The sequence below is a fragment of the Pogona vitticeps genome, chromosome 2 (assembly GCF_051106095.1).
Source record: "Pogona vitticeps strain Pit_001003342236 chromosome 2, PviZW2.1, whole genome shotgun sequence".
NCBI lineage: Eukaryota > Metazoa > Chordata > Lepidosauria > Squamata > Agamidae > Pogona > Pogona vitticeps.
The window spans coordinates 150,742,775-150,767,517 of NC_135784.1; the positions used below are offsets into that span (position 1 = coordinate 150,742,775).

The 24,743-nt window shown below is 44.0% G+C and overlaps 1 protein-coding gene across 3 annotated transcripts; it reads right to left on the bottom strand.

Moving 5' to 3' along the window:
• Positions 1 to 364: 364 nt before the first annotated feature.
• PRKAG1 (protein kinase AMP-activated non-catalytic subunit gamma 1) lies at positions 365 to 24,737 on the bottom strand. Of its 3 annotated transcripts, none has more exons than XM_020785554.3 (12): positions 24,614 to 24,737; positions 16,210 to 16,258; positions 15,070 to 15,179; positions 13,082 to 13,163; positions 12,770 to 12,828; positions 9,204 to 9,249; positions 8,794 to 8,848; positions 6,179 to 6,305; positions 5,839 to 6,004; positions 4,311 to 4,348; positions 3,621 to 3,767; positions 365 to 2,006 (listed from the first exon to the last, which is right to left on the bottom strand). In XM_020785554.3, the coding sequence occupies exons 1-12, from the start codon at positions 24,626 to 24,628 to the stop codon at positions 1,899 to 1,901; spliced, it is 1,002 nt and encodes a 333-aa protein (XP_020641213.3). In that variant the 5' UTR covers positions 24,629 to 24,737; the 3' UTR covers positions 365 to 1,898. The 3 variants fall into 3 exon arrangements, with proteins under 3 accessions (XP_020641213.3, XP_078240499.1, XP_078240498.1); XM_078384373.1 differs by having other exon boundaries at positions 24,331 to 24,646; XM_078384372.1 differs by having other exon boundaries at positions 24,425 to 24,623.
• Between the last annotated feature and the right edge of the window lie 6 nt (positions 24,738 to 24,743).

A 24,743-nucleotide genomic window follows, 5' to 3' on the forward strand; every position in this document is an offset into this window, starting at 1 on the left:
AAGCAAATAATAAATACATGGCTTGAAGTATCTCCTTATATGAAAAAAAAATCCTTCTATGTAGCAAAATGGGCACCATGGTGGCAATGAGAAGGAGGTACAGGCTGGCCTGTTGGAATCAAAACCATGCAGCCAAACCCAAAAATCCAAGGGAAGGGGGGGACACTGTTGCTTCTTTCAACTTTCAAAAGAAAAATAGCACAACAAACTGGTTTTTGTTCCAGGTTCAGCTGAGACTACAGCAGAACCACAACCTCCAGCTGGGATGCTGCTGGATCACAGAACAGCAATAATCTTCTGCAGGAGTCCCGTGTACTATTGCTTACCAAGTTCACTCACTGCTAAGACAGAGCAAGACAGAGAATCAGCTTTTTCTTCTTCTTTTAATTAAGTACAGAATCTTAACAAAACAAGTAGCAATTGATACCACACAGAGGAAGGGGTTCCCTGTTTGAGTTTAAAATAATTTAAAAAAAGTTGTTCTCTCTCTTTCTCTTCCAATTGAGGTGGAGCATGGAAACCAAGCTCCCAACCCCAAATGGAAAGAGCTTGGACGGAGCATCAGAGATAGGAAATGCAGCTTTACAAAAATACATGTTGTACAATGTATGGTAGGAATGTGCAAAAGAGGTGGGATGCTTGTGGAAGGAGGGGAGGGTGAACACTTCTGACCCAGGGTTGGTAATGGGGAACGAGATGCAGATTTCCAAACACACCAATATTTCTGTTCCAAAGGTGAGAACAAAGCAGTCACTGGCAAGTGCATTATTTTCACTGGGACACAGGCCAACCTCACAGTCCTCCCACTGTTAAGTTTGTTTGTTTATTCATACATAGCGTTTTTTCATGGCCATTCTGCCCAGCAACATTCTTTTGCACATCCCCCAAGGTAGAGATGGTATGAAGGACCACAGTAATTCAGACCAAGGAAGGAGTGAAGGAACCACTGAGACTCCCCCACCCCCATACAGATCAAGAGGAGGTCAGGTGCTCTGGCAAGTGGAATGTGATTCCGTCAGGGCAACTCTCCCCCCAATGGATTTCAAATTCCTGGAGGGATCATGTTTGTTCTGTTAAGGACCAGAGAAGGTGATCTTCTTCAATCTAATACCCTCCAGATTGGGGTTGGACTACAACTCCCACAACCAGCACATTCTCCAAGCTGGTGCCCTCCACACGGGTTTGAACTGCGACTTCCACAATCTGGATTTATGGGTGATGCCATCAAACCAAACAGACTACAGTCTCAATTTGGGGAGTTGGGGTCCAACTCATCCGAAGGGTATCACTTTGGGAAAGGCTGCCAGAACAGGTAAGATCCCCCCACCTGGGGGGCTGTGAAGATATGGCCTAATGAAAGATCCGAGTGATCCTACCAATTTCTCACACACTGTTGCTGGTATGTGAGAGAGTGGCATGGAAAAGCACAGGATTATGCCCAGGTCCCCCACTGGAGAGCAGGCAGGTGCCTCACTTTCTGCTCCTAAGCTGTGTTGGAGGTCAGCAGTCCCAGAGCTCCACATCTTGGGCTTCAAATATGGCCTCTTCCACATGCCTATAGACGAGACTTTGCACTCCACCAAAAAGCTTGCCCCTACCTTCCCTCCCCATCCAGGAACAGCCAGAATGACTTGGAACCTGCACACCTCGATACTGATCGCCAACTAACAGCCAGCCTCAGAGAGCCTCTGGAACCAAAAGTGGGGAAGGGGGAGGGAGAACCCACACCTTGGTTTGATGGGAAGAACCAAGGGAATAAAGTCTGGTGTGTGTGTGTTGGCTTGGCTTATAATCGCACCACACTGTTGCCTTCATACTGCAACCGGTTGGCCAAAAGAGTGACGCAGAAAGGATAGCTGTGGCGTGCTTCAAGTCCACGACGTAGGTTCAGCCCTCTTTCAGTCAAGGCTCTGACCTCCAGGCAGGACCAGGGCCTGAAGAATATCTGAGAGCGACACAATGCCCTTCACCACATTATTTTCGTCCACCACCACCAGCCGATGAACCTGTTGGTTACAGCAGATATTTGTGAGAGCTTGTTTTACACAGAGATTCAGCAATGACTGTCCTAAGATGTCACCCTCATGTGACAAGAAGGAAATTAAGTGTTACAGTAGTTTGCTAACTAGTCCTTTCTAACGGTCTCTTGAGCCATTCAAATGCCTCCGAAATTCCTTTATGGAAGTGAGAATCCCATCTTTCAGAGAGAACCTCTATGCTGCTGGACACCCCACTACTAGAGTGGCAGGTGAAGGACGCTGGCATGGACTGGGATTTTTTACTCCCCAATCAAAAACAAGGTGGGCAGTCTCCAGAGATCCAGAGGCTGAACACACTCTTCACTAGATGGATGAGGACTAATCCCTGTTCCTATAAGCCTCCAAGCAAACTTTTCTTACAAAAAGGGCTGGATTTCTTTTCCTGGGGGGGGGGGGATGGGACTCTCCTTCCTACAGTACCCATCTACACTCTCCCCCCCCCCCATGTTTTTCAACCCTAAACATTGCTTTAAAAATTTCAGGATATACGTAGGGTTGCCCAAGGGTGCTGTCCAACCCCCCAAAAAACATTGCAAAATGGCCACTTGGACTTCCTGGAGGGCACAAAGGGACATTCCAAGCGAAATATATGATTACACAACATTTTGCAAAATTTTGGGGTGTGGAGGCCACATCTTGTGCCATGTCTCAATTTCTGTGCTTCACTAACCAACAGACACATGTTGCCCTGGAAAGGCAAGGGAGAAAGTCAATGAGAATGCCTAGAAGACAAGGCACAAAGTCTTCACCACTGTCATTTCTCACAGGAACATGACGTGTGTCCTACCCCTCCTATTTTACTGTTACAACTTGGTGCAAAGTCCTTATTATAGCAGGGCTTACACCTGAGTAATAAAGCAAATGGCTCCTGTTTGAAAAGGTTCAGGTTCAAGCAGATCCAAAGTCAGCTGAAACAGCATATATTATGGCCAAACAGTTGGCAGTGCTAATATTTGCCTGCACCACAGATACATATGTTCCTGGCTGCCACTACTCCTGAATCCATGGATTATTAAAGTGAAAACACAGGAAAAGCCCCAAACCCTTCCCTCTTTCACATCCAGAGATCATCGTGCTTTCTTTTGTTCTAAAATGGTCCCAGGGAAGAGAACTTTCCTTGGTCTTGGCTGGCTTAATGACTGTGGGGTTTTCCCTTTTCCTTTGTACATACGTTGAATCAAGACTGAAGTCACAGTCCCAAAGACAAACCTAGCAAACAGCCGTAAGACCTCGCTCACTATAGAAGTGCTTTAATTTTTAAACCCATAAAACTTTTTTTGACTATAAAACAATATATAAAGACTCTAGCATCCCTCTATCTCTCTACTGAATCACTGCTATCCTTGCTTGTTTAGTAAATGTTATTTTTTTCCATAAAAGAGGCCAAAAGGTCTATTTAATTTTCAATGTCACCTTTGATATTTCCTGCTATTAACTGACCTGGATAAAAGTTGACCTGTACGCAAATTTGGTCTTTGGACGGGTTTCCCTTATTCCGTCTTGCCTTCTTTCCTTTTTTTGGAATCATCCAGGACTTACTTTTGTACCCAGGAAACCATTAAGAGCAGAAAGGGTTATTACCTCAGCCTCCACCAGCCGGTTGATGATCGTCTCTAACGTTTCATGTTTATAGCACTTGAGCACACCCTCAAAGTACTGGGAGCGATGCTGCAGTGCTTTGGTCACGGTCACATCCAAGTTATTGTAGGTCTTCTCTGCCGCCAGGTTCTGGTTTTAAGAAAGGAGAGGAGCTGGTGGGATAAACGGCCCTCTTGGTTGTCCTTGCATTTGCTTGCCCTGGGGGGAGCATATGTCTCCCTCAGCCTATTAAAACTGGGATCTCGCCAGTCCCTGAGGGTGTCTGCACCACAGTTACAGAAGCCATCTGGAGAAACCCCTTATCTGGTCATTCCCACCCTCAAGACATGGAGCAGGGTTACGTGGAGTTAGCACAAGCCAGAGAACAGAGGCACTCTAGTGTAGTAACAACAGAGGGGGCTTGAAAGAGACACAGTTTCTGTACCCAACATCTTCAGGTCCAGAATTTATGTTTGTAGGCTAGGTTGTGTACCTTCTCCTTCCTTGTTTACTTAGAAGCAGTTATAACACAGTGATTGGCTAGAAACTGAACTACGTAGCAGTGCTAATGAAACAACCACTGATGACTTGTGGAAACAGTCTTGTCTTTGAGTTTAATAGAAAACAAAGGAATGTAGACACACTCTCAAAATGCAGAAGGCAGGGTGTTATCTGGATCAAGGAGATACTCACAATGACATCAAATTTGGAGTAAATATCCACAACCCGACCTAAAAGGCAAACAGAAACAGCAAGAATCTGTGACGTGCCTCTAATGGTGCTGCTTAGATCCCTATTTCAAGATCAGGAGAGGTCCTTAGCTAGAAGACATGTGCCCAGTAGTATAAATGCACAGTAGTATAAATGCACAGGTTTCATCAGTCCACACACCAAGGGCTACAACATTTCACAAGCAAAAGTTTGGCATGGCAAAAAGTTGCTTGCAGGATGAATGGCTTAAGATGGTTCTTGTATGTATGCCAAGCGACACACAACAGAAAAAGGTAGGGGCAACACAGGGAGAACTGAGGCACTTCTTTTCCTGTCTTATCTGTGGCAGTAAACCCGTGATGGGTACTTAACTGACTTTTGTACTTAACCTTACCAAAATGGGTATAGCATCTGGTTTACAGTAATAAAAGCAAATCACCTGGAAACAGCCAAGAAAAAAGAAACACACAAACAGCTCTGGAACATCAATACAATAGATTAAAAAATACCAACACAGCTCTTGAGATTTCAAAGTCTAGCTGCATAGAACACAGTACTGCAGTTCACAAATCTACTCCACTACTTGCATGGTGGAATACAAAAGTGTCCACATGCTTTTTGGGGGCCAGCACAGAAGGAGCTATGTGAGCCTTCCCCATCGCCCAAAAGCCTTGACCTCAGCCCAGGAATGAAGAACACGGGGCCTTCAAAATGTCAGAGGGCTGCACATCCCATGAAGTCTCATCATTGTTTATGCTTCCTAGGGATGATGGGAGTTGTAGGGCAACACCCAAAAATGTTCTCTATGTTGCCTTAGAATAAGCTGATTTCACCTCAGATAAATGAGGCACTTGGAATAATATCCTAATAGAAGACTTTAGTGGACAATGAAGCCACAGGAGAAAAGTGCGAGTGTGATAGTCTCCAGAGGGGAAAAAAGTCATAGTTAGATATACAAATAAAACAAAGTCTTCCTAGCCTGCAGGAAATATTGGAATAGAAATGACAGTAATATCTGTCTTGTTTTATCCAGCTGTTTTGAGGGTACCAAGGCTCCTTGCTCACACAGCTGTTTCAGGAGTGTCATCTACAGCAGGGATGGCCAAGATCCCAGGCTCATAAGCCACAAACTGGAATCCTGAACCAGCGTCTGTAGACAGATGCAAGAGTGAAGAGTTCCAAAACCAGAAAGCTGTGCTGAGGGAAATAACTCAGCTCGCAATCCTTCTGTGCAGATCCACTCCTGATCACCCCAAGATTTTTTAAAAGTTCCTCCAATATTTGACTGTGGGGGAGGAGATAATTTTGCTGCTGTTATTGCTAAACAGGAAGAAGTCAGGAAGTCTTTGTCAATCTAATGAAAATTACGCAGAAGTCTACCAGTAGATGCAAATCTACCTCCTGCCTACGCCAGTGGCCTCTATATAGCACAGACCACCAATGAAAAAAAACAACTTTTCATTGAGTTCTTGCATTTGCTCCATTCTTTCTAAAACTCCACAGTACTCACCTGAATCATCCACCACGGGCAATGCTGAGACTCGATGTTGTACAAAAATGCCCAGAGCAACATAGATAGGGGTGCTGGTGTGGACCTTCGCAATGTTTTCATAGGTACCAATCTTCAACTCCTCCAGGGTTTTGGACATGAACTCTGGCTTAGGGAACTCTGCAATCTGCAGAACAATAAGAGAGGATCTCGTAAAGCAACTGGAAGTTCTTCGGACAAAGCGAATAAGATGGCACCTTACAACTATGCCAAATGACCCTGGGTCAGAAGGACAGGGAGGAAAGCGTTCAGCCCTGCCAAGCAGAGATGGTCAAAGGGGCTTGGGTAGTGGGGCACTCACAAACAGCTTGAGAAACTTGAGGATGCGTTTGTGTGTCAGGATGTACAGCGTGTTCCCTGAGTCAGGATCAATGACAGGCAGCCGATGGATCTTGTTCCGGATCAAAGAAGTCACGGCATCGTACAGGCTGAAAATCACAAGAGAGGAAAGGAGCACAGCACCACTGAGAGACAATAGGGACACTCAGACACCAGAATTTTCTGACCAGCTCCCCAAGGGACGGGTCTAAAGCTTCTGAGGGATTAGAGAAGAGGGAGAAGCTTGGGCTTCTGGAGGACAAGGGGGTCAGATCCAATGGCACTGGGCAAAGATTTCCAGGTTCAGTTCTATTTACTAAAACTAGAGTTTATTCTATTTCAAGGATTCAAGACATGTAAAAACTAGCTGCATGTCTGAGGAAATAAAAATAACTATTTCATTACCAAACAACAGCACCTCCTGATTTTACAGGGACAGATGACAGAACTGAATTTTGGCTCCACTTTGTCTTAAGGACATGACTCTGTGAACTGGCTTGCACCTTGCAGAATTTTGCCTGAGAATCATCATAAACCATTCATTCTATTAACAACTCTCTCTCAAGGTACTTTTGCAACCAATGCATTTCCAGCACTGGACTGTGGCAGGGTGTTTCTCTTCTAGCTAAAGACCCTTCCTGATCTTGAAATGGGGAACTAAGCAGGCAGTTGTGGAAACCTCACAGCCCCCTCCTGCTTCTGTCTGGCTTTTAGGTTATGTTGTGGATATTTTCAAATGTTATGTCACTGCGAGTAACACCCTGCCCTCTGCATTCTGAGAGTACACATCTATATTACTTTGTTTTCTACGGAAACCCAACGAGAGCGGTGTTTCCACATGTCATTGGTGGTTTGTGCCAGTGGCATTGCCAGTTCAGTTTCTAGTCTAACCTCTGCCTAGTCAATTCATGACTGAGCTTAAGTATGAACCTGGGAAACACTCACTCCATGAGCCACTGTTATACCTTCTTCCTTACTGTCAATCTATGCCCTGAAGCACCTGCCCACACTCTGCATGCCCTCTCTCTGGAGGGTGGCCACTAATCATGCTTTCATGGTGTTGGGCTTTCCTATTATCTGACAGTCATCCCTGGGAAGTTCTTCTGGATCCAACAAATTATTTCAGGTGCTCGCTTTAGGTTATTTTTGCTCCTCCAGGCATTTAAAGCCTCTGTGTTAATCCCCAAGTCAGTAGAATTATTCAGCTTTTGTACAAAGCGGCTAGAATTCTTCGCTTGCATTGCATTCTGTTGTCTTGCTTTTTAATTGGTCTGTTTTTCACTGGCAGTATAGCAGGAAGGAGGCATTCACAATTAGGGACCACCTAAGCTTAAGCATAGGGATGTGGTGGCGCTGTGGGCTAAAACGCAGAAGCCTGTGCTGCAGGGTCAGAAGACCAAGCAGTCGTAAGATCGAATCCACGCGATGGAGTGAGCTCCCGTCGTTTGTCTCAGCTCCCGCCAACCTAGCAGTTCGAAAGCATGCAAATGCAAGTAGATAAATAGGGACCACCTCAGTGGGAAGGTAACAGTGTTCCGTGTCTAAGTTGCACTGGCCATGTGACAAACGCTGGCTCTATGGCTTGGAAACGGGGATGAGCACCATCCCCTAGAGTCGGACACGACTGGACAAAAATTGTCAAGGGGAACCTTTACCTTTTTAAGCTTAAGCATAGCTGTGGCACTCAATACAACATCCCAAACAGAAAAGTTAATGTTGAATATGCAACATGGAAAACATTTTCTCCTATTATTTAAACTCAAAATGTTGTCCATTTGCTATACCATGCCTGGTACTATCTGACCATCAGAATCCAGATAACATTGTTTCAGGATATCCTGAATGTTGCTTGGTGGCCACCACTTGGCTACTTTTTTTAAAACCTAAGGCAAGTCCCCATCTCTTAGTCCCAGTTCCTCATCTGTGAAGCAAGAAGTCATAGCGGAGCCCCTTTCACGTAACCGTTGTGACGGGAAAACAAATATTAAATGTAAATCGGCAACAATTATGCATTCAGAATTAGGTGCTATTTTATTTAATTTTATAGGGACTAGTTCCTTAGGCTTTCCAAGAATTTTGCCAAGGAAAGGAGAAAGACAAAAGGATGAATGTGGGCTTTGAGAGCTATTGTGGTGATCGGTTAGGGAATTGTTATCTAGGTAAGAAGCCCTTCCTAGAAATCATCTACAGTACTTACTTCTAAGCCCTTCCCCATATGCCAAGAGGGCTAGGTCCTTGATTTTTCAAGAAAAGCCAAGCTTCTCAGGATGTAAGCTTCTGAATTTCACATGGATGCTTACACTACATATAACCCTTAAAAAAACTCTTCTGTGCATTCAGAACACTGGCAGACTTTTTTTTAAAAATTCCAGCACCAGCTCAGATGAGTTACAGCAAGGAAAGTTCAGAACGGTCTGGCACCAGAGACTATTGAAGTGCAGGAGACTGAAGAACTCAACGGCCCTGACAATGGTTTTGGTGTGGGGAAAACGAGGCACCTGCCAGAGGGAATGGTTGGCAAGGAGGCAGGAGGTCAACAGTGCTTCAAATGTTGACACAAACTGGCAGACAATTCCCGAGCAGGAACAGGTTTCCTACCTGGCACTTGGTGAAATGTAGACCAATGGCTTGAAGGAATCTTGCAGGTAGACCTCTGCATGGGATAGGAGGAAATTAGTTAGACTGTGCAGATTGGGGGAAGGGAAAAGAAAGCATGCAGATTTGGGTGGGGGGGGTGAATGGGAAGCTTGCAGCTCCTCCTGCTGGCTTGGAGCCAAGAGACACAAGACAGGAGATGCGCTCAGAGACAAGGAAAAAGAGGGCTTTGCCAAATGCTTCGCAATTTCTTCACCGCTGGAAATACCCAACACCTTCTTCTGATTTAGCTTCACCAGGAGGATCCCATATTTCAGGGATGGGGAAAACGTTGCCTTCCCTATGTTGCTGGTCTGCAACTCTCATCATCACCCCTGCTGTGTTCTTTTCACTCGAAGGTGCCGCCTCCTTACCTCTCCATGTTTCGATCTTGTGCTCCTCCAGTTCATAAATCTGCACCTACAGACCCAAGGAACAGGCCACAGGCATCAGTGCAACAAAAACCATCTTGCACCTCAATCACCATGCCTATGACTGGGTAGACTCCCAACTGACTCCAACCAGCCAGGCGGCATTTAATTCCCACATGATGATACCGGCCTAGCAATATCAGGGACACAGTTCCAGTTGAATAGGTCTCGGGTTCCAAAGGGGAAAGTCTACCTTCTTAAGAATGCCAACAGGTGGGAAATGAGGCACCCGATCCTTTTCATTTCAAGTTTCCCCCCCCCCCCCACATTGGTACAGTTAGCAGGGTTCTATAAAGATATTCTTATACCACCACCACCAAACTTTGACCTTTATTTCTGACTTTGAAAAGCCGAGAACTATGATAAAGAATTCACTGCTGTTGTCCCCAGGGTGCAATTTCCTTTCTTTCATTTGGGGGTGGTGTCTGCAACTTGCAGAGTTTCCCAGAAATCCTCAGGCAAAATTCTGCAAGGTGGAGGCCAGAAACGTAAGTCTACAGACAAGCTGTATTTGCCTCTGTCACGGATATTTTTGGCCTCTTTATGCCTTCAAAAACCAGGAAGCACCCCCCCCCCCGTGCTACCTGGGAGTCCTAAGCTTTCTGAGTGGTGTCGTTCATTAGGAGACACCTTCTATACAGCCTAATGGGCAGTGAGACTGCACAACCCAGGGGCCTTCCTTTTCATCAAGAAGCTAAGCTAGAGCTAGGTCATGGAGCCTTCACATTAGGTCCTTCTCCAGGCATTGTAAGTGAAATGTAGGTGTGTCTAAAGGTGTGGTTTTTGGGCTGGAACTCCCAAAATTCTACCTGGGAAATTCTTAAAGAATTCTGAGAGTTGGGAGACCAAGCAACCCAAATGGCAGATCCCTATTGTGGCCCCATTACAGTGGTGCCTCGCATAACGAGCGCACCGTTTAACTACGAATCCGCATAGCTATCTATTTTTTGGGATCGCTAATGCGATCGCATTGCGATGTTTTAATAGCCTAAACATTGCATTGCGATGATCGGTAAGCTTTTCGCTTACCGATCTTCGCATTACGATGTTTGCGGAACAGCTGATCGGCGGTTCCAAAATGGCCGTCGGGTGCCCAAAATGGCCGCCGCAACCATTTTCGCACGATTTCCTCGCTTACCGAGGCAACAAAAATGGTGGCGCTATGGAGGATCTTTGCATAACGGTGAGTTTTTGCTCCATAGGAACGCATTAAATGAAGTTTAATGCGTTTCTATGGGGTTCCCCCCCCCCACATTGCAATGTTTCCGGATAGCGACGATTAATCCGGAACAGATTAACGTTGCTATGCGGGGCACCACTGTATTGTATTTTCATTAAGTGTATGCATTTTTTTACTGTTATTCTCTTACTGGTTGCAAAATGCTGTTATCACTGCTACTCATCTGAGAGCCTCAAACAAAATTCTTATTCTCTAACCTGTATGTGTCATTCATAAATGTTGAACTTTTCTTCTACAACAAGTAAGGGCAGAAACGGGCTCTGAGATTGGTCACAAATCCACGGCAGCTGACAAATCTGGATGGGATACCCCATTCTAGACACAGTCATATACCTCCACAGGTTTGATTAAAGTCCCAGGCATGAGGGTGGTGAAGTAAATGCTTTAAGTACAGTGGTGCCCCGCTTGATGATGATAATCCGTTCCAGCAAAACCGCTGTAGACCGAAATCATCGTCAAGCAGGGGAAAAAACCCCATTGAAACACATTAAAACCTGGTTAATGCGTTCCAATGGGCAAAATACCTAATCGTCCAGCGAAGATCCTCCATAGGGCGGCCATTTTCCGGTGCCTGTAAAGTGAAAAAACCGTCCTAAATACAGCGGGGAGCCATTTTGCACAGCGGTTGGCCATTTTGAAACCTGACGATCAGCTGTTTTCTGATTGTCGTTAAGTGAAAAATCAGCTCCCAAAGCAAGGAACCGATCGTCAAGTGAAAAAAGCCCTTTGAAACATTGTTTTGCAATTGCAATAGCGATCACAAAAACATCGTTGTGAAGCGATTTCATTGTATAATGAGGTAATCGCCAAGCGGGGCACCACTGTATTATGTGTGGCCAAGTTGGAAGTGGCAAATAGCTACCATGACACGACTTTCAAAGTACATTTTTTTCCATGTATAAAGTGATACTTTTCCCTAAAATAGAGTAAAAATTGAGGGTCATTTTATACACGGAAGTAAGGGGGGAGGGATCAAAGCACTTTGATCCTGGCCTTCCCCCTACATTTTCCTCGCACGAAAGTGGAGGGGAAAAGCAATTCCTGCTTGTCATGATGATGGGATATGTAGTCAGAGAAATGTAAAATGGAGTCAGACAAGTTCTGTGTGAAGATGATTTGAGAGACATTGGAATGTGTTTTTCTAAGTGCCATGAGAGTGTTTTCCCAAAGATCGTTACAGCCTGGTTCGAGATAGCAATGAAGGCCAAATTGAGAGGCCTGTGGAAGACTCAACATTCCGAGCTAATTGGAGAAGAGATAACCAACACCTGAACTCTCATGGGAATAAGGGGAGGAGGAAGGTGGTACAGCCTCTTGAGACTAATTGGTTAACAGCCAGAATTTTCAAGAAGAAGGGAGGAGTTAGAGGAGGTAGAAAATGGATGATGGGTTATGTGAGAGAGATGGATTATTTGATTCAATCTAATACTGAATGCTGAATGGCAATTCGAGTGTTGTTCTGATCTGGATTCGATTCCATGAAGGAGAGAGGATGTAAGTAAAGGAGAAAGAAGAAGGTGGGGCTAGCCCACTATAGCCCACCTTAGTTAGCTTATTAGTGTTTACTATTTTAAATGGTAAGTTATTTTATTTACCTGCAGTGATCTTTGAATATGTTCTTGATGCTAAAGCTTGTGCAATATAAACTTATTCTAACGAAACTATATTTTTCTAATAAAAATTAATTATAAAAATTCTACAAAAGCACTGGTCTCTTGAACAGCAGGGTCTGGCTAAATCCAAGAGGTGCAGAGGGCCACAAACTAGCTATCTTTTAAGAGTCCTAACTAACTGCTTAACTGAGCTTTAGTGAGTTCTAAGGAATCACAAAACCCATGTGTTTGTACCTGCAAAGTACTGTTTAAGAGTAAAGTGTTGTTTTTAGGTCAGACTTGTTCAAAGGGCTTACGCTATGCACAGCTGAGGTCCTGGGACTTGCTCCAGCACAAAGGTGGTAGGTAAGCGGCCTGTCGGACTCTCTGACCAAGTGCAACTTGCCCCTTAGGGGGTTCAGTGCACCACACTGCTTTCCCCCTACACTTTCGTTGCAAAAAGCTGTTTTCCCCCTCCACTTTTTGCAATTAAAGAAATTTTGGGTTAAAAAAATGAGTGTGTGTGTGTCTTATGTACAGAAAAATATGGTGAGATATTTAAGGAGCAATTTTACTAGCGTCACACGCCCAGCACGTTTCCATGGCTGATTTGAACGCAGGCCTCCTGAGTTCACTCTATTCACTACACCACACCAAATATCTCTAAGTAAGCTTACCATGGCTGATTTATAGTAGCGATGCAGAATGTTGATGAAGTCTGTGATTGTGAGCATTCCTATGGGGCAGAAAAGAAACAGAAAACTATTCATTCCAGCCAATAGGCAATTGGGGGGGGGGGCGATACCAAGAATGAAACACCAAAGTCAGATGGATGCACACTGAGGCCCCCTGGCTATGTCAAGGAGAAGAAATCTCACAGCCTTACTCTCAAGATTACCACTCTATTATGCAAACGCCTCATAATCCGAGGCCATAACTTCTAGTTTATTTACGTTATGTGGGAATCCAGTGCAGTGCAAGACACTCACCCACAAAGCTTTGTGTTTTGCTGTCCCAGAGGGGAGCAGCTCGCACACCATTGGTCACCAGCGCAAAAAAGGCCTTCTTTACCTATAAGCCAGATAAGCAAGAAAAGGACAATCACACAATGGGACCAGGAGACAATAACAACAACATTACTTCTGCTTAACATCTCCCTTAATGGGACTCCTTTTCTAGCCAAGACGTACTTGAGGAAGGAGCAGTGGCATGGCTGCTTTTGACTAAACAAGATTAAATTTAGAACCAGCCCATTAAAAACATTCTGCTGACTTCAAACATGTCAGAGTTTTTTTAAAAAAAGAAAAATACCTGACACTATATTTTTAAAATTTGCCAAGTCTGGCAGTTCTCAAACTTTCTTTAGCCACTTTACTTCTTTGTCTTAACCATCCAATAATTTGCTTTTCTTCTTTGTTATTATTTATATGTGAAGAAGAGGGCCTCATACGTTTAGAGGATATATTAAAGCAATGTAAATAAAAGACCTGGTTATCAACTGTGAGTGAAAAATCTCATATAGCATATTACCACCAACTTCCATAATCTTCTATCGTACCATATTGCCACTAAGTAAGAAAAGGGTTGTCATAACCGTGTAACAGTGCTCAACATTCTTAAACCCTCTCGTGGAAGATGGCCAACCAGGTTGAAGTGATGCAGGAAAGGGAGCATTTTTTACCTTCCTATTACCTCTACTACATGGAATAGTTAAGGGGGAGGTGGAGGCTGGTAGATTCCACATTCAACAACACTTTAATAGTGTATAGTACTTTGCATCCCTCATATTTAAGGAAACCTTGCAAATAAAAACTGGAATGAGGGGAAACACCAATGTAAGCAGATCTTTTAGCAAGGATGGACAACTCACAGCAAATTCCATGAGCCCCTAGCCAGCACAGCCAGTGGTGAAAGATCACTGGAATTTGAGTTCAGAAACATATAGAGCAGTGGACCCCAACCTTTTTAACCCCATGGACTAGTTGAGGAAGATGGGGCACTTTCCACACTTGTGCGCATGCACAAAGGAGCAAAAGGGTGCTCATGCGGGCACTCGGGCACATGCACGAAGGTCAGCATGGTGCTTGGGGGCACTCATGCACATGTGCAAAGGGGTGGGTGAGTGCTCGCGCAGGCACAAAGGAGCTGTGCAGAGGGGAATGCAGGCGGGGGTGGGAGGTCTGTCTCCACGACTCGGTCCAGTACAGGCCATGGACCAACACTGGGCCATGGACCGGGGGTTGGGGACCTCTGATCTAGAGGGTTACAAGAGGCCCAGCCTTGTGCGTACAGTTAAAGAATCCTTAATGACAGGGGAATTGAAGAATTATGGACAGATGATGTGCACCGTTTTCCACCTCTCTTTGTAGATACTAAGCCGCAAGTCAGAAATACTCGGTCCCTCCAGGTACTGTTGAGATCCACCTTCCATCAGCCCCAGCCAACATCATCAGTGAAAAGGCTTGATGGGAGTTATAGTCCAACAACAGCTGAAGAATATCTCCCCTTGCTCTAAGTAGCTCAGCCCACTTGCAGTCCTGGGAAACACAAACCTGGATTTGAGGGAAAGAGCTAGACTCACAGGAGGTATGTATGAAACAGGTCTTCTTCAAAATGAGGTCTTATTCCCATGTTAAGCACTAGATTGAGGCAGGACGCTCACTTATCAAACACAGTGGTTCTCCATTTTGGGCCCTCTAGAGATTTTGGACTTGAGCTCCCAGAAATCCCAGTAATGCATTCTAGGAGGTGGACATTCAAAATCTCTGAAGGGTCCAAAATTGAAAATCACTAAATTAACCCACAAACAACTCCTGCTGAGAACTCTGCACGAGAGACTGGCAGCATCAGAGCAGTGCAGGGGGTCTATAGGCAGCCTCTGTTTTATTGCCATACTGTTTTAAAAGGGGAGCAGGTTAAATACTGGAATTCTGGTCCACCAGAAGACTCTACTCTTCAAAAGCTGTTTGCTACCCACCTGCAGAGAAGTATCGAACACAACCAGCTTAGAGCTTGTCGGGATGAGGTCATAGCAGCGATGGGACTTCATGAAGCAGGTGTAGATGCCACTGTTGGAATCTCCATCCCCTAAATGAAACAAAAGGGGAGTGAAAACATAAACACAGATTGCCAACAGGCAACTCCCAAAGTGCATGGTGGGCAAAGTATGTACATTAGAATTTTTAAGGTATAAGCATTAACAGGCACAAAACAAAACTCTTCAGGGCAAGAACAAATCTGAGAATTAGAATTTCAGGCTCCACTGTAATTCAAAACTAGTATAGAGTTTTAAATTATTTATATATATAATTTTATATACAGTATCTATCTATCTATCTATCTATCTATCTATCTATCTATCTATCTATCTATCTATCTATCTATCTATCTATCTATCTATCTATCTATCTATCTATCTATCTATCTATCTATCTATCTATCTATCAGTGATGGTGCACTATACATATATATAGTGCACAATCAGTATGCATCACACACTGCAGAATCACTTAGGTGAGAAGGAAAAAGATTCCTGTCCCAGGGACCTTACAACCGTATTAACAACTGTGTTGAAGGGGCTGGACTATGGGACGGATAGGATTTGTATCCCAAAGTATCCTTTATTTCTACTTTGAAGTGGTCGGATACTCACCATGGATGGGAATAAGTTGCTCTGGCTTACCCTGCAAGTAGGGCTATGTGACAAAGAAAATCTCTATCCACATCAGGGATCACACCCCTGATTGTTATGTATGGTTTACATCCACTTCCAGATACTTCTGACTCCAACGAATTCTAGGACTACAAATCCCAGCATGCTTGACTATTGGCCATGCTGGCAAGGGCTGATGGCAGTGGAAGTCCAAAATGTACTTGAAACTTACTTCCTTACTTGCACACACATGCATGCACACACTAAACACACGTCGACCAATCTTAGTCAAAAACCACACAGAGCAGCTTTTCCTAATTTGGTGTCCTCTGGAAATGCTGGACTAAACCTTCCGTTAATCCTAGCCAGTTTGGCCAATGATCAGAGATGATAGGTGGAGCCTAAAATAAACCCGGGTCTTCCAGTCTTACGGACGTCTTCCACAGATCATTCCGCTTGCCTTACCTTCTGTTGTGAGGAGGGCTTTCTCCAACCCACTCTCAGGAACGGTGCCCTGCAGGGGAGAGGCGGAGGTGGGGGATGAAAAAGAAAGATAAGGGAGATGCCTGGCTACAACAAGAGAGATTCTTTTATTTTATATATCCAACACCTTCCTGGACTGCAAACCAAAATATAGTCAGTTCTTCAATTCCTCAGGTTTAAACAGCTTTTAATCTCTGATCACATTGATCAGAGGTAACAGCAATAGAACCTGCAAGCCTTGATGAGGAAACGTTATCTTGGACAACACTTCCTTGAATGTAATGAGTGGAAACTAAGGTTGTCAACTAATAAAACTATCTGGGTTCATTACAGATCTTTGCCAAAATTATGTTGCATAACGTAAGCAAAGTTGTAAATTTCGAGAGAGAAATATAGTTGTTTTTTTACATAAAATATGATGTCTGAGCAGGGATTTGAAAAGGAATGAGGAATGCCTTTTAAAACTGATATCTCTTAAGAAAAAAGTATCTTTAAAATTACAAAAAAATCTGCTGCCCCCTTTAGATGCACAGGCATGGCTCTCACTCCCATCACCCAGGAAGCTCACCTTATCACTGTTGCTCACTCTATTCAACATGACAAGTTTGTTATGATGACAACACAGCAGAATCACATGTGTATGCACACTATAAAGGACAAATACAATTTTCCACAATTGCAATGGATCCACTAGGAACAATATTACTGCTGGCTAACAACTACCATTTGTTTTAATCAACCTGTGCCTGTTATGTACTGTCAAGTAGCATCCAAGTTATAGCAAACCTAACAAAGTTTTAAAGATCTCTGAGATTTTTAAGGAGTGGTGTTACTCATGCCACCCCCGCCACCCCCAGGAGCTTCCATGGTCAAGTGAAAATTTGAACCCACGTCTCCTGAGTCCTAGTCCAACATTCTACCTGGACCATTTAGATTAGATTAGGCATCCTTCAGTCTCGAGAAACTATGGTAACGTGCTCTGCATGGAGGACTTGAAACAGCGTCTAGTGGGGCTGAGAAGGCCAATTCAAGAGTGACAATCCTTTCCACACTGAAGACAAATCCAATCTGTTCCCTGTCCAGCTCCCTGGTTTTGCTGCTTTTGTGACTTCCTCTTTGCCTCGGCCTGCTGAACAAGGGTCTCTTCAAATTGGGAGAGGCCGTGACGCAACGCCTGCCTCCAGGCTTCACGCTCCGATGTCAAGGTTTCCCATCTGTTGAGGTCCATTCCTAAGGCCTTCAGATCCCACTTGCAGATATCCTTGTATCGCAGCTGTGGTCTCCCTCTGAGGCGATTTCCCTGCACTAATTCTCCATACAGAAAATCTTTTGGAATCAGCCATTCTCACAACATGCCCAAGCCAACGTAGACGATGCTGTTCCAGTAATGTATACATGCTAAAAATTCCAGCTTGTTCCAGAACTACTCCTGCCAGGTGATGCCAAAAATGCGTTGGAGACAACGCATATGGAATGTGTTCAGTTTCCTCTCCTGCCCTGCACAAAGGGTCCAGGACTCAGTGCTGTACCATACTGGCTCTCCAAGCTACTCTAGATGAGACCAAAACTGGATTAAGCCCCAGGTTTCGTGGAAGAACAGAAGGGTAGCAGACAGGCTGCCCTCAGAGAGCCTGTGTGTGATGGACGGGATGGCTCTCCTTTACATCTGTGGTACAGCTACACATCCCATGCTAGGCTGAAAGAGCTGACCCAGGGCAAGGCTTCTCGGTGGCCCTTCTCTGTCTAATTAGGAACCTCCAATGTAGAAAAGCCTCATAGCCAGGGCACCTCAGCTCAGCACTGGGAAATGCTGAGCACAGCACTTCTGCCGGCTGCTTCCCAGCAGCTGGAAGGATGCAATTCGGCCCTCTTTGGCTTCTTTCTCCTCTCCCACGAAAATTTTATTGTGTTCCCACCATGGTCTGTGTCTTACCAGGGCATGAAAAAAAACAGCTGTCAATGATTCCAAGCTGAGGAGAAGCTCACTACGGTACATACACTTGCCTGAAGAGGTTGATCTCATTGAACACAGGAGCCGCAGCTAAGGAGACACTTGGAAAAAGCTAAATTCAAAGCAACCAGACTCTGAAGCTTATTGCACCCTAACTGGTAGCCCATAAAGAAGCTGGGTTATCTCATATGAATATAGACTGTGATGATTCTGTCACCAGGAAACACACAGGTAAACCAGAAGTGCAGGATCCCTAAATACCATATTTTTCTGTGTATAAGATGCCCCCATGTATAAAACACACCCCACTTTTCTAAATCAAAATGTCTTTCTTTGCAAGAAAGTGGCGGGGCAAAGCAGGAGCTTTCCCCCTACATTTTCATTGCAAAAAGCAGCTTTCCCCCTCCATGTTTCACAAAGAAAATGCAGGGGGAAAGCAATTTCTACTTTCCCTCTACATTTTCATTGCAAACATTTTGCAATGAAAATGTAGGGGGAAAGTAGTAATCGCGTTCCCCCTCCATTTTCTTTGCAAAACATGGAGGGGGAAACAGGGATCAAAGCACTTTCATCCCTCCCCCCTCCTTACTTCAACCCTCAATTTTTCCTTTAATTATTTTAGGAAAAAGTGCTGTTTTATAAACGGAAAAATATGGTAGATTGTACCAGCTGAAATTACAGCCATCCAGGCCTCTCAAAAAACAAAGAGACGTGCCATGTATTTAGAATGCGTATTTAGTATTGAACAAAATGATCACAATAATCTGAAGTGCACAAAATCCTTCCACATATGCCACCTTAAGAACTTGGGGGGGGGGGGGGAATAAAGCAAAAGCCAAAACATGAGACAGGACCAGCATGCCCTGAAAATGTGTAACCTTTATAGAAGCATTCGAATGTCATGACATTCATTCCAGCTCCAAAACATTTTCTCAACATACATACTGTAGGACAGGGTTGATCAACTTGCAGCCTGCAGGGCATGCTGAAACCATTATTTATTCAGCCACCGGCACACTATCTAAGGTTAATCAAGGTGTGTTAAAATGGTTGCCTGCAGTGTCACATGAAAATAAGGGATGTATGAAAGTGAGAGATTCTACATTAGGTCTCTCTTCAATGTTTTTTAAAGCTCCCATGGGTTCTTCATAAGTTAGTTGACACCCACTTTAAGATGCAGGCTGGAAAACAAGAATCGGCTAACTTTTAGGACCATCTACGTTGGCTCACAGGCTCTTCTGACTGAATACCTGTCACCCCCCAAAATAAAGATGTTCACTATCCCATGCATAAGAGGTATATGTAACTGCAAATTAAAAAAAAACAATTACTGTTTTTAGCTCTCCAGATCTCATCTAAATTCAAACATCCCTCTGGAAAAAGCTCCTCTCAGATTCCCTGGGCACATTTGCACAAAGAAGCTTCTGCTTTAACTGACGATATGCTCTGCATAAGCAGCTGCCTGCACGGAACACAATGATCTACAGGGTCTCTCCCAGCTCTGCAATTCTATGATTATTATTATATATTCCCCATCTCTGGCTTTATTTGCAACACAGGCTTTAAAAACAGCAGTTAGCCTCACAATTTCACACACTATCAGCAGCACAGGTAACCTCGTTCCTTCTTTTTAGCAGGGAGGTGGGCAATTGTAGTACTCCAAATGCTTTTAACCTGCAGCTTCTACCAGCATCGCCAAAGGTGAGGGGTGATGAGAGACCTCTCCCTGTTTCATCAGTTCCACTACAACTCCACCAGCTAGCCACACAGCCAAGTTGTCAAGTTTTCAAATCTCTGTCTGCCGTGCTATCATCAACAGATGAATCAATATTTCCTGTGTTTACTGTCTCCTAATGTCCAGGACTGTTTAGCTGTCACTCTTAATCCAGCTTCATAAACCAAGCATCATGCAAGGAAGGATGAAGCCAACACAGGAGATATAAATAATAATGGAGATTAAGAACGGGGAAGGTCACAGGCATTAGAGGTAACAGCTACTGCTCTAGAACAGCAAAAAGTATCAGACGGGAGACTGGCTCCAATGTACAAGTTGAATTTTAAGGCTTTGAACTCCAACATAAGAGAGGGAAAAACATGTTCCAAAAGTCACTTCACCATAGAGTGAAGTGTGTCGTATTTCCAGGAAATGCCTGTAGCTACTGCTTCACAGAGCAGAAAACAAGTCAAGCCAGCTTCAAAGGGCCTTCTTTTTTCAAGCAAGCCTAAGCACACCAAGAGCAAGGGTGGGGAGAACCTAACTGCTCCCATTGTTTTCCACCCATTCTACAATACGGCAAGGTGCATCCTGCAACCAGCATTATCCAAAATAAGCCAGCTGAGAGGAGTAATTAACCGGCTAGATCAACTGAATTTTAAAACTTCTGGTAGATTAAAAAAGATCAAAACGATCTTTATCTCACATTGTATCATGCCACTCGGTGTGGCCTTGGGGGCAATTTGCACAATCCCAGGGTGGCCCCAGGAGAGGGGAAGGGTAAACCACTTCTGCGTCTTCTCTACCTAGAAAAGGGTCACCATATGTCAGAACTGACTTGATGGCATATGATTACAATGATGCTTGTAGCAGTAAAGCTCTGCTATGAGCAGCACATGATTGGAAGGTTAAATATGCAAGCAGAGTATTTTATGACACCACAGCATCACGGCCAGAGAGGCACAGAAAGTATTTGTCTTCCGGTAGATCTCTAGTTGATTTGCGGTAGTTCAGTAAGTGTTTCTGATTCCCGGTGTTAAGGAAAAAAAGCTCATGCCCATCAACATACATGCGTATGTGTGTTATGTGCCATCAAACTGCATCTGACTTATAGAGTTTTCAAAGTAAATTACATATTTAAGGAATGGTTTTTAAACAGTTCCACCCCCCTCTGTGAATTTAAATAGCTGAGCAAGGATTCAAACGTAGGTCTCCAGACTCCTAGTCCATCATTCTACCGGGTTTCCCCAAAAATAAGACAGGGTCTTATATTAATTTTTGCTCCAAAAATGCATTAGGAGTTATTTTCAGGGGATGTTTTATTTTTTCATGTACAACAATCTACATGTATTCAAATACAGTCATGTCATCTTCTGGTTGCTGCACAAGGGTGGAGGGCAGGGTTTCACTTAACTGGGACTTAGTTTTGTGGTAGGGCTTATATTACAAGCATCCTGAAAAATCATACTAGGGCTTATTTTCAGGTTAGGTCTTATTTTCGGGAAAACAGGGTATCTACTGCACCCCACTGGTTTCTGCCCATCAACATGCTCCTTGTACATGAAGCTCCTGAAACAGACTGAAGTTTAGAAGAGAAAAAGAGGATATGTGACAGGACTAGAAATTCAGTTATGTTAATGAAAGCACTGCTGGGAAGTACACCTTTGTTCCATTATTGCAAGAGCACACTGACCCCCTTCATTCCTCTTCCCAAATGGCCAGGAATGGTTGGCTTTTGAGTTTTAGATTTTTAAAAAGGAAAGGGAAGAGGTTAAAAAAACCCACAGCCTTGCAAGACAAATGTTGGTCTGCCTGATTCAGGTGACTTTGCACCAGATATTCAATGACAGTTCCAAAAACTGCTCCTAAACTTGTCATTATGTAATCTATCAAATGACTTTCTATCAGAAATCCCAAAGCCTTAAAATGAGGACATTCAACTAATTATAGGAGGCAGGGAGGAAGCAAAAACCAACAACAAACAAAAGAGGACACGGGGAATTCGAGCGCTGATCATAGCCCATGCATGGTTACTCAGAAGTAAGTTCCATGTAGGCCAGGAAGGCTTATTTTTTGGTGTGTTTTTTGTTTTGTTTTTCCAAACTACCACAGCCTCTTAGGATCAAAGCAGGGGAGAGGGAGACAGAGTAGCAAGGACTCCTTGTTTCCCCTTATCCTCAGATGAGACAAAGGTAGCATGTCCTGTAATTGGGCATACGTGTAGTTAAAAAGGGAGTAAACTTGCCTTGACACCATTCCATTTTGGGACTGCCATGACAGCCAGACTCCTATCACTGCCTAGAATACTGTGGATTGATAGAGAAATACTGTGACCTAGTGGATGACTGAATTCCAGCACACCTCACAGACTCTTTCCTGTAGACAAATGGTTTTCAATACAGTATCTGGCCCTTCTGATGTCTTGCCCTCCAACTCTCACAATTCCCTGCCAATGTCTGTGGTGGCCGAGGCTTCTGGGAGGTGAAGTCCAAAACACCCCAAAAAGTCTAAGAATGTAAGACCCATTGATGTAGGTATCAGATGACTAGTTTTCACACTGAAAGGGCTGTATAAAGGCATCCAAATGGGTAGTAAACATTATGAGCATTCAATCAATAAAGCAGGGTTTTTATCCCATGCCCCCTTTCCCCTATCCCTACACCTAACCCATTAAAAAAATCAGGGTGGATTTGATTTAAATGACAATTTAAATCTTAAATATTGATTTTTTTAAAATTTAAATTGTGATTTAATTCAATTTGATTTTTTACAAAATCCTTCCTACAATAAATAATAGATTTAGAAACGTCATGGCATGGAATTTCGAATTACTTTGGTACAGAAACTAGCGCTACTTACGGTATTTCCACAGCAACTAAAAGAACGAGGTAACCAGAAAAAGCAAAGCAATTGTTTTCATTTAAGAGGGCATCTTTACAAACAGAAGTCCCACTTTCTTCAGGTGGTTAAACACGGCTTATTTTAATAAACATTAGGATGAAATTAGACTTGGGATTAACCCTAAAAACATGGCATCACGCTACAGAGTGACCTGCAGTGAAATGAGCAAAGAGAAATGATACACAAGGGCTAACCTGTGCATAATTTCTGCCAGGAAGTTCAAAGTTCAAATGTCATTTCAGCCATGAATTTAGCTGGCAACCTCAAGCAAATCCCTCAGCTTCTGCCTCCCCCGTCTGTAATGAGGAGATGGAAATGTTGACCTACTTTTCTTGTCATAAGAATTAGAGTGGTGAATATGAAGTTCTTCCAGTGCTCAGGAAGACTGTTGTACAAATGGTCATAGCTACGCATGTGTGTGTCTGTACACAAATATTCCTGTGCATTCACCACACAGTGCTTTTATGGACAGCACTACTGGAAAGACTGTGCATCTCTTTTTAAAATAATTATCTGGATACTATAACTGGTGCCCATCATGATCACCCTAAAGAAACTCAGGACACATACAGTGCCTCAAAATGTCTCTGGTTTGTGAACTCCCAATAGCAAACATTTGCTAGCCAAAAACAGAACACTAGAATCTGTCAATCACTCTAGAAAAAGGTGGGGAAGGGATTTCCAAAAGAAGGCAACCGTAAGTCCTCTCCTACAGAGACCTGGGTTCAAGTCCTCACTAGCAATTTTGGACCAGTCAATCACTCCTGCAGGGGAAAACAGGCTGTGTAATAACACAAACAACACCTCACAAGAACTCTTTAAAGGAGACCCTAGAAATCACACTGACCTGCCTGTCACCTTCACAACCTTATAGAGCATAATCAAGATCATAGCACTGCAAGCAAATTTAATTGCCCTATTACCACCCTTTATATTATAGTACTGTATAAAGTTTACACCAACACATCAGGATAATTAAGTGATTAGCAGAGTGTATCATGCTTTTTCAGTGAGATAGGTGGCATATAATTAGCCATCCAGTATTTTAAAAAGAAATGCTAGCACATATTACGGTTTAAGCAAGTTTGCTGTGAAATCAGAAAGTCTCCAGATCTCAGCAGTTCTGTAGTACGACAGAGAAAGATTTTTCCAAGACACAGGAACAGCTGTTACAGTAAGTGCCATGATGGAGCCACCCAGTCAGGGCACCCCAGTGCCACCGTCTGCAATACATGGGATGATTAACAACTAGCCTACCTTCCAGTGAGCAAGCACTGTTGGAAAGACTAGTAAAATAATGTAAACGGACCATTTGGGGCACTCTAAAAATGACACATCAACCCTATGGGCAAATTTTTATTTTTTGCTGAGTGTAGTAAATTGCAGTAGAGTAGACCCACTGAATCAATGAGAATTCAGCGGGTCAACTCTTGTCAGTTCCGTGGATCTTTTCTCACGGCAACTTACTACGCGAAAGCAAGTCACCGTTAGAGGAAGCCCATTTGAATCAAGGGAAATTATGGAGAAGTTGCCTTACCGTTGATCGCACGGGCCTGCTACTCGACTGCGCCGTACAATACTAAACCACAGGCATACGGTACATACAACCCCCCCCCCCCAGGATCACATACCGGGTGGGGCCCAATCACCGATGACCCACCGACCCCTAAAATATCCCCTCCCCCTCCATTAATCCCGTTTTAAGATCTTTAACGGAAAGAGAAATCCGAAGCGGAAAGTTGAAGGCAGTCCTCCTCCTCCTCCTCCTCCTCCTCCTGACACCTGAGGCAGCGGGTGCAAAAGACCGGCCCTCCACTTACCGCCTCCATGATCATCTCCGCCGGCCGCTCTCCGAGAAGGGGAGGCAGCTCCCGCTAGAGTGGCCGCCCCGGGGGCCGGCCAGAATTTCCGCCTGGAGGCATCCCTGCCCTCACTTCCGCCAGTACGGAA

Coding starts and splice junctions, on each gene's coding strand:
- PRKAG1 (XM_020785554.3), bottom strand. Junction 12,829..13,081: donor CAAAACACAAAGCTTTGTGG/GTGAGTGTCTTG, acceptor TCTGCCCCATAG/GAATGCTCACAATCACAGAC. Junction 6,005..6,178: donor TCAAGTTTCTCAAGCTGTTT/GTGAGTGCCCCA, acceptor ATTGTTCTGCAG/ATTGCAGAGTTCCCTAAGCC.